Source organism: Aphelocoma coerulescens (assembly GCF_041296385.1).
Source record: "Aphelocoma coerulescens isolate FSJ_1873_10779 chromosome Z unlocalized genomic scaffold, UR_Acoe_1.0 ChrZ, whole genome shotgun sequence".
Lineage (NCBI taxonomy): Eukaryota > Metazoa > Chordata > Aves > Passeriformes > Corvidae > Aphelocoma > Aphelocoma coerulescens.
Window position 1 is genome coordinate 16,300,257 of NW_027184085.1, and position 14,925 is coordinate 16,315,181.

A 14,925-nucleotide genomic window follows, 5' to 3' on the forward strand; every position below is an offset into this window, starting at 1 on the left:
GCAGTGACTTTAGAAGAGGACTCAACTAAACTCCTTGCCTTTTAGGTATCCTATTAAGGTTCTCAGTGGCTGTGCTTTTCCATAATGTGAGGTCAATAAACAAGCTAAATTAGACTCACAGATTCTTTAGACATCAGTTATTTTTTAAAATCCAAGGTAATACGTGGAATTCCTCCTTTATGGACTACGTTACTTTTGTGCGTGTAACATTTTCTACCAAGGATGATCGCGATGCAAGAAAGCAACATGCAGTGTGCAGAAATAGTGGTAAACAAAGAGGAACTTCCTACTTCAGTAGTGTAGACAACTTTACTGGAAATAGTTGTGTACCTGATTCACAGAACATTTATTTTAATGAAACGACATTCTGCATTAACTCTGTATGAACAACATATCACAGCCCAGCCTTGATACCACACCACAATTAAGCTGTGACAGAGTGAGCAGGTACAGTGATGTGTGGGAACCACTTCTTTCTCTGGGCTTTCACATTCTTGAAGGTTCGAAGTCTCTCTCTTCTAGCAAGTTTATTAGAAGGGAGAAGCTGTCTTTTACTGCCTCCATATCATCCAAGGAGCAGGGTTTAAGAATCCAGCGCTTTCCACGTGCAAGTGGCTCAAGTTCAAAATATTTTTTTATCTATTAAGAAAAAAAAAAAAGAGACTGATGTATTACATTATGACAATTCTCTGTCTCACATCTAAAAAACCAAACCAAACAAAAACAAGCAAAAAAATCAGGATATTCATTTTTAGAATCTTACCCACAGCTGCTCTTATAATACAGGTTATATGACACGACCTGAAAGTGTTTCTTTAGGGGTGAGTGACCTGCTTAGAAGCTACCATTCTACCCATACATTTAACAGCATGGGAGGTCCGAGGAAGAATTGTACTGACTTGAGGCAAAGAGCAAAACACACGAAATACGTGCTCAAAAACATACCCGAACCAGCAAAAATAAGTAAGAAATTCCAGGTTGCATTTGTATTTTAATGTTAAAAATGTATGTTTCATTATACTCTTACTGGTAAACACTTAAGATGTAGAATTTGTCACCATACTACTCTAACATCAAAATTAAACATAAAAAATGTACAGATCCTAAACATTCCAGACAAACATGAGCTATAGCACAGCATCTCTTAGTAACCAAGAAAATCCTATAAAAATAAAAATTCTTTCAAAATTACTTAGCTTTTCTAAAATTAAACACAGAAGACTAGCACACTACTGTTAGGAGGATAGTAATAAGTATTATACATGAGACATGATGCAGTTTCTTGGAAACACCAATCATTACTGACATTGCATCAACTGTCAAGGCACAAATACAGACCCAGAAAGATTGAGAAAGGAAAGATTTTAGTTCAGTGGTATATTCCAATCACTTTTCAAAATAGAAAGTACAATATCAAAACATGTTTCTGATGTCTCTTAGAAGAGAACAGTAACCTGCAGGTTATACTGGTCCAGTTTACTGTTTTCATTAAAATTTTAGTCTTCAAACGTATTTGATCCAGAAGTCTACTCATGTTTGACTTGTTCAATAGACATTTAGTTTTTACATCCAAAACTATAACCCTCAGTTCTTGCTACTGTCCATATATAACAGAAATACTTAGTCCTGACTTAGTTTGCACATTTTTGTCTGTGGGAATTATTGCCAAATACTCTTAATTTTCTTTTATCACAGACTGTGCCATAAAAATGCAGCACAATTACAGGAACAGTTACTAATAACATGGTAGGCAGTAGAGGCCCCAGACAGGCAACTGGAGCCACACTGAGTAAGGCTCCATGTACAGAAGGAATAAAAAAAGAGAAAGAAAAATAGAAAGGCTTTCAAAGTCCATACAAACTGCAACATCTCTATGTAGCTCTTACAGTGTCTACTGACAGAATAAACAACAGTTTTGTTTATCTATTAATGTATTCTAACAGAAGAAACCAAGTTGAGTTGTATCAATTCACATGATTTTTAATTCAACCATGACTATGTGTCAGGAAGGCTTTCTTATTTTTCAGAAAGGAATTTCAACCAGAATGTTTCGTAACAAATATCAGGGGAAAAATGGTGGTTTTGAGATGAGAATTTCTGCTTACCCAGAAATGACACTGTGAAAAATTTTAAATCTCTTTCCATCGAAGTAGAATTCTATCAATAACATTTGAAAATGAAGTGTGGTACTTGACATTCACTTCCCCTTGCACAAATTTTAGAAAATATATGAGTAGAAATAAATGGGGTTTCAACACACCACTATTTTAATATCAATATACCTATTTTTAGCATTGCTATCTCAGTACCACATCAGTATCTGATATGTTAGCACGATTATATGTGATAAAAACCAAGATACTCATCTCTATAAGGGATGTATTGCAACGTTTCCAGCAGCTTGAATTTATTATCCCCATTAATATACTGAGTTAATGGCACTGATCACAGTACTGGAGAAGCAGGGAAAGGAAGCTCTATTGCCTGTTTCATCCTCCTTGACTGTCACATGAGGGGAGGAAGCAAAAGCTGCACGAAAGGATAACAAAGCAAAGTGTCAGTGCAGCTAGTGGATAGAGCTGCCCGCTGGTGTTAAGCTGACAAATATGGCTGAGTAATTTGAGATGTTTCAGACCCACAACCCAGAGGATGTCCACCACACCCCCTCTACTGGAAAACTATTGCCATCAGACTCTGGAGCTCACTGAAGTCAGTCTGCAATCTTCTTTACACAGCCTCTTGAATTAGGGCTCTGCCTTATGAAGGAAGGTCATTACATTGTAAGAACAGCACTTGGGTTTAAAAGTAGAAACACATGCTCAAGGAAATGATGGCAGTAAGCAGACTAGCACTGAGTCTTGTGCATTTGTGGGCAAATACAACCCAAGTTACCAAGGTAGCCTCTAGCCAAAAAAAACACAATGCCTTTAAGCTATATTTTAGTGACTGCAGATGCCAACAGCACCAACTGGTTTAGTGAAACAAATTTTGTAGATAAATTATTTCAATGCCCAAAGTTGATTAAAATTTTTTTGTGTATTTCTAGCTGTGTAATCAAAATGTTACTAAATCAGTGATGTGCTGTCATCACTTTCCACACTAAGGAAGAGTTCAGAGTATCTGCATTAATAGATCCTAGATGAATGTTAAAATGAAAGTGTTTGTTAGGCAGTTGTTTCTTAAATGTGAGGGTTTGATACTGGCATGAAAACACAACTGATTATATTCATACAAGTAACAGCTATTTTATTCATACCTTCTGCAGAGAAAAAAAAAGATTTGCTGGATGACTCGTGTCTAATACAGAAATCTAGAAAAATAACACTAATTGGCTTACAAATAATAACTAACTAAACCAGAAGTAGCACAGAAGTGATTTTCCACAACCCAAGGGACACTTTGTGGTGTGTTACTATATTTCCTCCTTTTAACTTCACACCACAATGGAGTTTGCTAAACCTCAAGGTTTTGCAAGCGAGCTCTCTGAACTTTGAAACTTCCAGAAAGAAGTTTGCACAAATATTTTCCAATTTAATATAACTTTTCCTCCCTTTAACTCAGAAGAAGTAATTCTGTTCTAAAAGCAAAGTACTTTCTTTAGACTTGAAAAGATAATCATTTTTTACATGCAACAGATGAAACATGAAAAGACTGACACAATCAGATGCCCAACTCTTTTTATATAGTTGAATTTTCCACTGGAATGCTCTCAGCTCTCCATCCCCATTTGTTTTTCTAGTTGCCTTCTGCCCCACTGACCATCATCCACACTCATTCCCTGCAGATTTCCTAAGAGGATGTACAGTGATCACCAAAGTATCCAAAGAAAGCTGAAATTCTCTGAATACTCACATACCTAGGTAGCTCTTGCATAATCAGAAGTTACTATTTTACAGCTCCTTTCAATTTCACTAGCACAAAGGGGTGAGTTCCTAAGAGAGGCTCCTCTCTTCCCCTCAGCATAAACAGTGAAAAGCCTTCTGCCTGTTCATGGATGCTGCAGTGGAATATAAAGACTCAAACATGTTTCAGAAGTCTGACACATTAGATGTGCTTTTACATACTGGCTTTGCATTTTTAAGAGTTTACTTTGAGATTGCTAAATTTTTGAGATATAATCTAAGAAGAAAATACAACCAATTAAATCTAATTTTAAGGTTTATTTACTAATTTTTACAAGATCTCACTGTATGTCTTGACTCCACATGGGGGCCTTGTTTTATAGAGAACCTGGCATTGTATTTACGCCACATTCTGAAGTCAATAAAATCTAACAATACGTGTTTGCAATTCCCACTCTTCCCACACTCCACCTTCTAAGTCCTATTCCACTGGCACAATACACTAAACATATGGTTATCAAATGTTGCTTAACCTACGTGCTAGAAAAGTCAAGACACAATAAAAAGGATCAGTGCCCAGAACCTCAGCTGGTGTAAATTATCATAGCAGTGTGGAACTGATGTTACTAAATTGATATACGTAAGCTGAGTAACCAGGCCCTGCTGAAAGCTTTTCTATGTTCGATTACTGAACCTCATCATCTAATCAGTTCACCACACATGTGAACACAAGATCTACAGGAAAACTTAGATATTATAATATATGAAAAGAGTAATCCCTATTATTCAACATGAAAAAAAAGTTGATTGAAAGCATTATTTTTCATTCAAATTCAAAATTATACTACCAAATTTCATCAACACAGAAAAGCTTCCAGCCCACTGTGACTAATCTGTTGTAAACAAATACAAAATTCAGATAGTCACTTACATTACTGGGCTGGTAAATGGAGAACTTAATGAATAAAATATTTTTTCATTCATCACTGTTTTATTGAATAATTTCACTGGGACAAAAAAATTGTAGCACAACATGTCTATTACATCCATCAAAGGCTGCCTGGTCTTGTCAGTGCTCCCACTAGTGTAAATTTCTGAAAGACCTTTACAGATTTACCAAGTATTACTGCAAAAGTGTGACTGATGAAGGTATGAATTAAAGTAAAATCATCTAATTTGCTGAATCCATGTATTAACTATAAGACATGCTTCATTCATCCATTCCAAAACTGCATGGACAAGAAACAAAGGAATAATGGGAGACAGGGGTATTCCATATTCACACCGTCAAAGTTTCACTGAGCTGTGATGCTGGTAATATCCTTTCAGACATCATAATAATCTGCTTTTTGGAGCAACCATTTAGAAGATGAAGGAGAGAAAAGGAATTTTGCTTGCTAGCTCCAGGAACAACAGACAAGCTGCCTGTAACAATTCTTGTGCAAATTTAGTATATTTGGAGAATAGAAAAAGCCAAGAGTCCTTTACATAGCATTAAGTTTTAAAAAGGGAAACTACATAAAATTAGGAACTTAAAGAAAATTAACTGTGCAGCTAAAAAGGTAAAATGCTTGCAGGTGGCACAGAAAAAATACCATAATTAGTGGCTCAGAGTATATTTATACTGCTACAGAAGACTTTAAAATAAACAAAAAAGCTTTCAACAGTTGCAGTAAGGAAAAGGATGGTATTAGAGGTAAAAGAAGTCATGTCTAAAAGAAGAAAAGAGAAAACAAAAGAAAGGAAATTCTGGCAAATTAAATAGAAACCACAAATGTTGACCTACTAACCATAGAGTAGAACTCATTGCTTAAATCACCACTGACGCTAAAAAGTAAATTGAAATCCACTCTAGTCTATGTTGGTGTGCTGGACTGCAAACTGCACAGCCTCTTGAGCTGCTACATGTACTTTTCTGCTGTTTCTTTTCTGAGTACAGTGATTTGTAAGATTGTATGGAGTGGACTGATAGCCACTTAATCTTAAATCAACTGGTTCAATCCACTGTCATACAGGAGTTAACACATCCATGCTTTTCCTGAAGAAAGCTCCTTATCTGACAGCCCACTTAGCTAAAAAGGACCTCCTGTCTGACCAGAGCAGCTGTTGTAACGTGCACAACTGTCAGCCAAAGTTTTGTAATATTTATTCATCCTACAGAGACACTTCACTTCTCCTGAAAAGATACTTCACGTATGCCTGCTCTTATGCTTCTTCTTCACAGTGAAACAGTGATCTCATCCTTGTCTAGAGGGATCCCTGTAATGCACCTATGCATCATAAGCACTCCTCCTAAAGCACCTGTACCTCATTTATTGATTCCATACGCAATATCTCTTATACAACAGGGAGGGGAATCAAAGTGCCTCAGATGATGAGAAGGGATAGTGATGTGCTGTGGTGTGGAGCAACCTATGCACAGGGCTACTCCCAGGAATGCCAGCTGAGGTCCAGCAACACTATCAGCCACAGAAATGCTTTAATATTTTAGCTCTTTGAGGATACATATTTCACTGTTCACTGACTTTACTGTGCCAAGGAATTCAAAGTCTGTATGTACAATGTTAAAAATTTGCAGTGAGTCCATTAAGTACATATTATGATAATCAGATTTATGTAATTGAGGTGCCCCTTTATTTTTTAACTTTAAAATACAACCTGCTGAAGTAAAATCAAAAGTAAAAACAAGTCTGTCTTCTTCAGCATTTCTGTGTGATAGCAGATTTCTCTAGACAAGATTGCGAAACCATCAGAGGCCTTGTAGTATGTCTCACAAGTAGTGGTGAATGCTTTACAAATGGGTATTTCTACTTTGTACAGATTTCAATTTTGTTTTTTTTCTTTTAGATTTCACCTTTTAAAAAAGACTACTGAAACATGTCCAACTGAGCTTTGCACTTAGCTTTCTAAGAGAGCCGGATGGTTTTTTTGGCTTCTAAGTCTTTAAAAAGAAGAAAACAGTCACTTAAAACAATGTACACAGTGCTTTGTGCACTTTTCCATCCTTGTTAACTCCAGTGGCCACAAGTGACAACACTTTTCAGATTGCAAGTGACAGCTGAAAGAAATATATTTTAAAGAAGATAACTAACAATTCAAAATTAAGAAATTGAATGCCTGAAAAATCAGCATAGCCACACCATTCCAGAGATCATGGAGTATTGACAAATGCAAGCATGGGACAAGAAAAGGGGGAGTGAGCTAAAGAGCTGGAAGGTTTTTGAAATGGATAAGATGGGGTTTTTTTTACAGATAGTCATGTTACAATGGGTCTGGACAAATAAGATGGATGAGAGTGACGACAGAAAAGTGCAGAGGTTGTAGAAGTAGCACTGAGATTTGTATGTGGATGGAAGCAAAGACAGCCTTTGAGAAGCTACTAGGATCCATCAACTCTTTGCACAAGTCTTCACCACACATCAGTGTACTACAGGGCATTAGATTTTTTTTTGTTAGATTCTGTTATTTTATACAAAAGAAACAGTAAATCATGTGTAGCTGCCAAAAACATCCAACTAGGCTTTGCCGTCCACGTCTTACTCACCCAGGATATTCCCTTCATATAAGCATGTACTTTTCTTACAACTGGAAGAAATACAAATAACACAAAAAGAGCAGAGCATACTTATATAGAGAAAAACAGACTTCCAGATTAAGGTTCATATAATCACAAAACTGGAAAAACAAGACAAGGACTCTCAATTATCCAACTCTAGAGTGAGAGAAACAGCATCTCAAGTGACAAGGGAAACAAGAACAGGGAAGAGGGTACTGTACAAAAATGCATGCAATGAAAGCATAGTAAAATACTTTTCCTTAATGCAACTTTAATTCTTATTTTACTTCAGAGAATTACTCAGAAGGGAAAATCAGACATCACTTTAAGTTACTGCTCCTTTTGCTTTCTCTCTTACCCACTGTGTTTTATTAAGTAATTTGGGTTGCCACAGATACTGTCTGACAGTTACGCGCTTACAGGTAAAGTGTTAGACTATAAAATCCTAAAGAGTAATGCTGAAAATTAGCCCTAGTTAAAGATAGCTGTTTGGAGGACATCTAAAATTCACATATCTTTTTTCCTTCACATAAAGCACAGACACAAAAATGCCAATTTACTGCATATAAGGACAATTTTCTATTTTAGTGTATTCTTAGAACATCCAAGTATATTCTTCAGCTGTACCAAAAATGACTGAATATAAGATCAATTCAAACTTGTTTAAAGTTAGGACAACTTGTTTAAATTACTATTGTTGCCCTAATGTGTTAGCAAAAAATACAGAATGGAACATATCCAAAGATGATTTTACAGAAAACCTACTGAAAGGTTTTACTATACCACCACTCATCTCCTCTCTACTGTCTCTCACTCAGGTTTGTTTTTGTTATAACCTCAGTTAAATAGCTTAAGGAATATAAATAACTAGTACAGACTTGACACTCAAGACCTTTAGGAAATATCTTTCAGAGATTACAGAGTTTTTGTAGCATCCTTTTTTTTTAAATAGACTGCAGGTACTCATGGTTTACTTCAGAATGTAAAACAACTGACAGAGTATGCTGATTTCAGCAGCAAAATATGCTAGTTTTAACTACAGATTGTGGTTTGAACTAGTAATAAAACCTGAGACAAAAGTGCTGAGATTTTACCCTCCCCAATTCAGAAAAGTTCACCTGCGATGCTGAATGTCAAAATAACCTTTACAGTAATGAGAAGTCCAATGATCAATCCTTATTTATCACAACCTTTCTGCAAATAGCATTTTTTCTGTTCAGATAACAGTTAAACAGTATTTTCTGGAGAAGTGCATGTGTGATGATTCATTTGCATTTGCCTGAACATGTACATAAATCTAGTACTTGAATAAATAACATCTGTATACTGTGCCCACGTCTGCAAAGCATCAAAACACTGTATGGACATGTACCCTTGTATCAGCAGCAAAGAACAGTATTTCTAAGGGCTTTGTGTTTGGCTCCCCACATCCACACTGCTGACACTGTTCCAAGTTATCAGTCAGTGTGAGCGCAAAAGAAAAGCCGCTCAGCAGTAGCTGTGGTTCTGTGAAGTGTGTGCTCCCACAAGAAGAGATAGACAGTGGTTGTGCCTATTTCACTTGTTCCTTACCAGGTACAGAGCACAGTGTGTAAGCGTAGGATGCTTCCAACCTCATTTCAGGTCCTTTGCCAATGGGAGAATTACTTGTTGTACAAAGTCTGCTTAGAGGCAACGGAAGCCCAGAACTAACAGCAATTAACCATTTCTTGTTCAAAAGCAGAAACTGTGTAATAAAGCCACTTTCAAAAAGTTAACATAAAACAGTTGTTAAGCAAACAGTGTTTCCAGAGACCATGCCTCTGCCAGGTTCCGTTGCTGGCTGCCAGAATGCCACAGGCTCTGTGACCCTCCCAGCTTCTCCAGCAACAGGAGCTTCTGTGGGAGCTGTTTCTGAGGATGTCTTCCCGCCATGTGGTTAGAGGATGCAGATTTGTACTTTGGGTTTTCTAGGTCCATGTCTCTGGAAAGATTAATATTTCCAAACTCACAGCAAGCCACCACTTAAAACTACTATACCAGGCAGCACCAGACTCATCTATTTATTGATATTTTTTAACTCTCCAGCTAGAATTATCGCAGAACCCCTTCATGCTTTGTTGAGTAAGGCCCCCTCACTGCTTTCAGATTTCTTTATAAAGCACAAGAACACTAAGAGAAAAATTACACAGCTCAGTTCAGACACAGTCCTGTTCACACGAGAACATCCACATGCAAAACAAATCTTCCACTAACTCTAAAATGATATGAAATGCATAAGCAATCACTGATACGGAAAAAAAGTGAGCACTTTACCAAGTAAATGGGAAGTAATATTAGCAAATTAATGCAGAGATTTGTAGCAGTGGTACTGGAAAAGACACGGATGACCAGATGGATTTGGAGAAGATGGGCGAATGCAATGGAATGCTGAAGAGGTGAGTTGTTCGACTCTTGAACTTAAAGGTAATGGGCCAGAATCTCTCTGCTTTTTAAGTGCCAGTGTTATTCCTTCCATTACCATAGGTTGCAGCAGACTTTCTGAAAAGTCTTTTAGCAAACATATTCCATGTGAAGGCATAAGAAAATGAATAATGAGTATTTTTCTCTTACTGCACCAAGACAGCGCTTCCCTACATTATATTGATCCACACTTCAAGGAAAGAGACTAAATAATAGGCAGTTGACCAAGAGTGCTGCCGTAGGTTACAATGTAAGACGTAACCAAAAGCATGTATTCTATGATCATCTTCACAAGCTGTTAAAGCAAGTGGGGCAGTGTTCCTTATCTCCTACCATGACTCATCCCTGATGACTCCCTCTGGGGGCTATCTCTGTTTAATGGGCAATCAAGGACCCACCACATGACTCATAGAATTACATCAGTCCATTGTGAGATGCTCTGCCCAGGGGGGAGGAGCCAAGCATTCCCACCTGGATATAATCAGGGGTTTGGAACAGCATGAGCAGGCTCACCTACTGGATTCCCAGGGGACAAGAGCTACAAATGGACTTTCAGGTGAACACCAGATCCTTCTACAGGATAACTGCTTCAACAGGACCACTTCACCTGGGCTGCTACCACCACCCTGACTAACAGGGCGTCAGGCTGTATCCTGACTCTGTCAGTGTTCTTGTACTATTGCATTTATTTTAATTTTCCTATTAAATTATAATTCTGACTTGGGATCTCCCACTGGTTTGTTTTCAAACTAGTCCATCTGCAAATACAAGAAAGAAGAGAGATACACAGATACCTCAGGAAGGATATCAACCTTCACATTTGTTGGGGTTTTAGGAGTTCTCCTTTTGTTTTTCTGGTTAAGGAATTTTCCCCATATGTGTTGCTAGGAGACAATAATGACTGGATACTTAAGAGAGACAAAAAACCTGGCCGCAGCTTGGGGGAACGGTCCAGCTGACTACTCTGTCTTACCTGGGGTTTCCTTGTGTAGGGCAGAGATGCTACAATATTTGAACTGGGAAAAAGAGATTGGGTGGACCCCCTAGCTCTCTTGTGCTCTCGGAGGGGAGAGAGGCTGCAGTTGCTGTGGGGAGAATTCATCACCACTGCGGGGCTCTGCCTTCTGCTGCCTTCCTTCTACCGTGAGTGGAGCTCTGCTTGCGGCAGCGGCTGTTACACTGGGACCCTATTTAACACCCTACCTCACTAAAAGAGGGACCTTTTCACCATCTGCTGGGGTGCCTCAGGGGAAGCCCCAGGATCCCAAGCTGGCCTTTCCCTGCCCCACTGGGAGCCAGGCTGCAGCCGCCCTGCCCCTGTCACCGCTTGGAGCCTTCGCTACTCTGTAGCCCTGCACACCCTGCCTGCCCAGACCTCCCGGGGTTCCCGCCACAGCTCTGGAGTTTGATACATCTCGTCTGCCACCAGGTATTTGTGCTCGTCCCTGCTGTTCCAGCCTCCTGTTCCCGAGAGTTCTGCTGGGGCACCGGGATCGGCTGGCCAGGCATTTGTGAAGCCTTTGTCCCATCCCTCCCCGGGATCCCAGGGCACCGGTGCCGCTGCTCCCCGAGCTCGCTCCGGAGCGCCCCCTGCAGCCGCGGGGGAACCATCGCACCTGCCCTGCTCACCGGGAGCCGCCAGCGCCCCTGCCGGCTGCGAGCGGAACTGCACCCGAGGGGAAAGGGCCCGACAGCCGAGAAGGCTGGGACTGGGTTTGGGATTGTTCGCTGTTACTGCCATAGTTATTGCTGTTTGTTTGCCTTGTTTTATATATAGAACTGTTTTATACAAAGAACTGTTATTCCTATTTCTAATATCTTTGCCTGAAGGCCCCTTAATTTCAAAATTATAATAATTTGGAGGGAAGGGGGTTACATTTAACATTCCAAGGGAGGCTCCTGCCTTCCTTAGCAGATATCTGTCTTTCAAACCAAGACAACATAAAAAAACCCCAAACCAGCCCCACAGTACCATACAAGGGCTTGGGTTGGAAGGAACCTTAAAGATCATCCTATTCCAACCCCACTGCCATGGGCTGAGACACCTTCCACTGAACAACCTGGTCTAAAGCCCCATCCCACCTAGCCTTGAACACTTCTGGGGATGGGGCATTCACAGCTTCTCTGGGCAACCTGTTCAAATGTTTACCACCCCCACAGTAAAGAATTGCTTCTCAATACCTAATCTAAACCTGTTCTCTTTCATTTGAAAGCCATTCCCCCTTGTCCTATCACCACATGCCCTTATAAAATGCCCCTCTCATCTCTCTAAGGACTGGCCAAACTCTGACTGACAGCATTTGTAAAACTTATGGTCTCCTTAAAGGAGAGCTACTGAAAATAATATTGAAGAAGCTTAAAACAGGTTTTGTAGTAAAGCTGTTGTTACTTTAAGTGAATTAAGGCTTTCCTTTGTACACTCCAGCTGTGGGGTACCTTTAAAATAATTGAAAAGCCAGATTATTTCTAAAGAAAAGCACCTGGAAGCAGGTGCTATGTCCTAGTAATGCCCCAATTATCATGACTGTATCAACGAAAAACAAAAGCAGATACTTGTCAAGTGATTCCAGCAGAAAGGGAAACCTGGCTTTTGGAAGCTGACAGACAGCTCCTTCCCTCTACCTTCGGATGTGACTTGCAGTTTTGCCCTGGTGTTACACCTAGGGTAAGCACTGCACTGAAAAGGGAATCAAATATAGCAAATATATAGCTGACACTAACTTTTGATGAGGATGAGAAGATTAGCATCAGTTGATTAAAATATCTTAATGCAACAGATTTTTCTAAGCCTTCTCCACTCACCTTAGAGAGTAAGCTATCTATTCAAAATTGTGGTCTAGTAAGAGGTAAAATCACCTCTTTAAATTCTGAGTTCCCATGCTCAAAGTAAGTCAGAAGTCTGCACTTGCTAATTGAGTTTACTTTACATTAGAAATCACCATAGGCTAAGTTTGCTGACCACTAGTGGTAATCTAAAAGGTTATAACCACTAGCTTCTACAGAAGCTTCTACCAATATTCAAAATTGGTACCATTTTACCACTTCTCAATAACGAACTATTATATATGTCTATAGCTAAGAAGACCTTAACTAAACACTCCTTACCAAGCCAGAAAAGGTTCTGTATATTGAAGTTAACAAGTTTAAGTTCCAAGCTCACATATGAGAAACAACCAATTATCCTGTCTGAAACACAGGCTTGTAAAACTCTCAGTTACTTGTAAAACGGTCTGCTACACACGAGTAAGATGTTGTTTAAATGAGTTGTTTGACTAGATGCATTCACCATGAAATTGATTCTTTTAAAGCATTATTTTTAAACTTGATACAAGTTAACTGCGTAAACTCAAAATGGGAAAAAATCTGGCATTATAAAGCGTAGGTTGCAGTATGAGTTTAGTATTTTATGAGGTTGAGGGTTACTTGAATGAGAAACCCATCAAGAACAAATAGCCATTTGTGAGGCAATAATTGAAAGGTTTAATACAATTAAACTATTCTGCTATTTCTATGCCAAGATGTGTAGTACAGGATCTATTGTTATATCACCACAGCCTGTGCAGCTCCGAAGTATTACAAAGGCAATAAAACAACAAACAGAACATCCTTCAACCATAAGCACCAAAAATAAATCTAGGTTGTGATTTTTCTATAGCCTGAAAGTAGCACTATATCATAGCTTTGTTCTTGGCACTTCCAGTTATATTTAAGATTACTATCCTGTTATGTCTTTTATTGAGTGGGTGGCATGAGAGGGGGATAACTAGCAACAGGTTACAGAATAGTCTTCGATCTCCAGCTCATAGACAGAGTTTTCAGCTTTACAGTGGTCCAGATGTCAAAGAAAAAGAAACAATTGCAAGGAGGTAATAGATTTAAATATATTAAAAAACACCCAAAGCTAAAAATATGTTCTTCAATAACATTTTAGATTTGAATATTTAGTACAGTCCTATAAAAACATATAGATCATGCCAGTTTTACTGAAAAGACTAGAAATTGCAAACTAATGTTTTATGTTTGCTTCCACAACTGAAAAATGATTCAATTGTTTTATAGTGAATCAGTGTACTAACGGTATGTTGCTAGTAATTCAGATGCTTTAGTGGCTTATAACAAAAAAGGTCTACTTGGCAAAGAGCTAGAATTTTAAATATTAATAATGTAGTATTTCCAACTGTCCTCTCACAAAAGAAATTACCTCCTTACAAGATGAAGCATTAACAACATTTAAAAAAAAAATTAATATTATGAAGTGTTTTATACATTGCTCCAGAAAAGTTGGTAAAGATGCTATGTTGCCTACTGCAAAACTGTTTTGGAGATGAATCAAATTCTCAAGACTTCAAATAAGTAATATTTGCACATTGTACAGCAGCTTCCTCAGCATGCAGTGAAGAGTGCCACTAGCCACACTGTTTTATAAGACCAGTTGTAGACAGATTAATAGAAAGGACATGTCAGTCAGACCACAGGCAGTGCATCAGGAATTGGAGAGGGTAAGCAGAGATCATCCATATAAAATGGCTTTAGATGACTTACAAGCAATAAAACATCCTGCTTCAAAAGATGTCTAATCCATCACAGCAGAAATGACTTCATATTAAAAAAAACCAGTCCAGCTGGTAGTGTATCAGTTTGATGTCTGCCAGTTAGAAAGCACAATCTGCAAAAGGACTTGACAACAGTGGAAGAAGAGTATACTGAAAAGTGGACAATGTTTAGAAAAATCAAGATGAAACAGTGACACTTGTCATAGAAAACAAAAAATGTTTCCTTTGTTTCCTTGACAAGAGTTAAAATGTGTTAACAGGATCTATCTGTAAAAAGGTATAAATTCAATCACCTGGGTTTAGATTAAAGACAAACGTGGACAAACAAGTACAACTGGACCCTATAAAAGATACACTGGCCAGTGGTCTGATTAGATCTTTAGCTGTTCTTGTGGGAGGGGAGAGAGCAAATCTGCTCATTTTATACGAAACACATGCAAGACCATAATGCTTCTAATAGGATTTGTATACTCCATTTTTAATTAAAGGTTAACATATCTGACTTTTCTGAATTTTGCCAGAACTGTAAGAT

The 14,925-nt window shown here is 38.4% G+C and overlaps 1 protein-coding gene across 4 annotated transcripts in view; it reads right to left on the minus strand.

Moving 5' to 3' along the window:
* Positions 1-322: 322 nt before the first annotated feature.
* ARL15 (ARF like GTPase 15) overlaps positions 323-14,925 on the minus strand; it is a 232,257-nt gene continuing 217,654 nt past the window's right edge. For 3 of the 4 annotated variants that reach the window (XM_069001321.1, XM_069001322.1, XM_069001318.1), the window contains one exon: positions 323-639. In XM_069001321.1, the coding sequence (XP_068857422.1) occupies positions 487-639 (153 nt within the window). In that variant the 3' untranslated portion in view covers positions 323-486. The remainder of the gene's footprint in view (positions 640-14,925) is intronic. The other variant, XM_069001323.1, reaches the window with a different exon arrangement.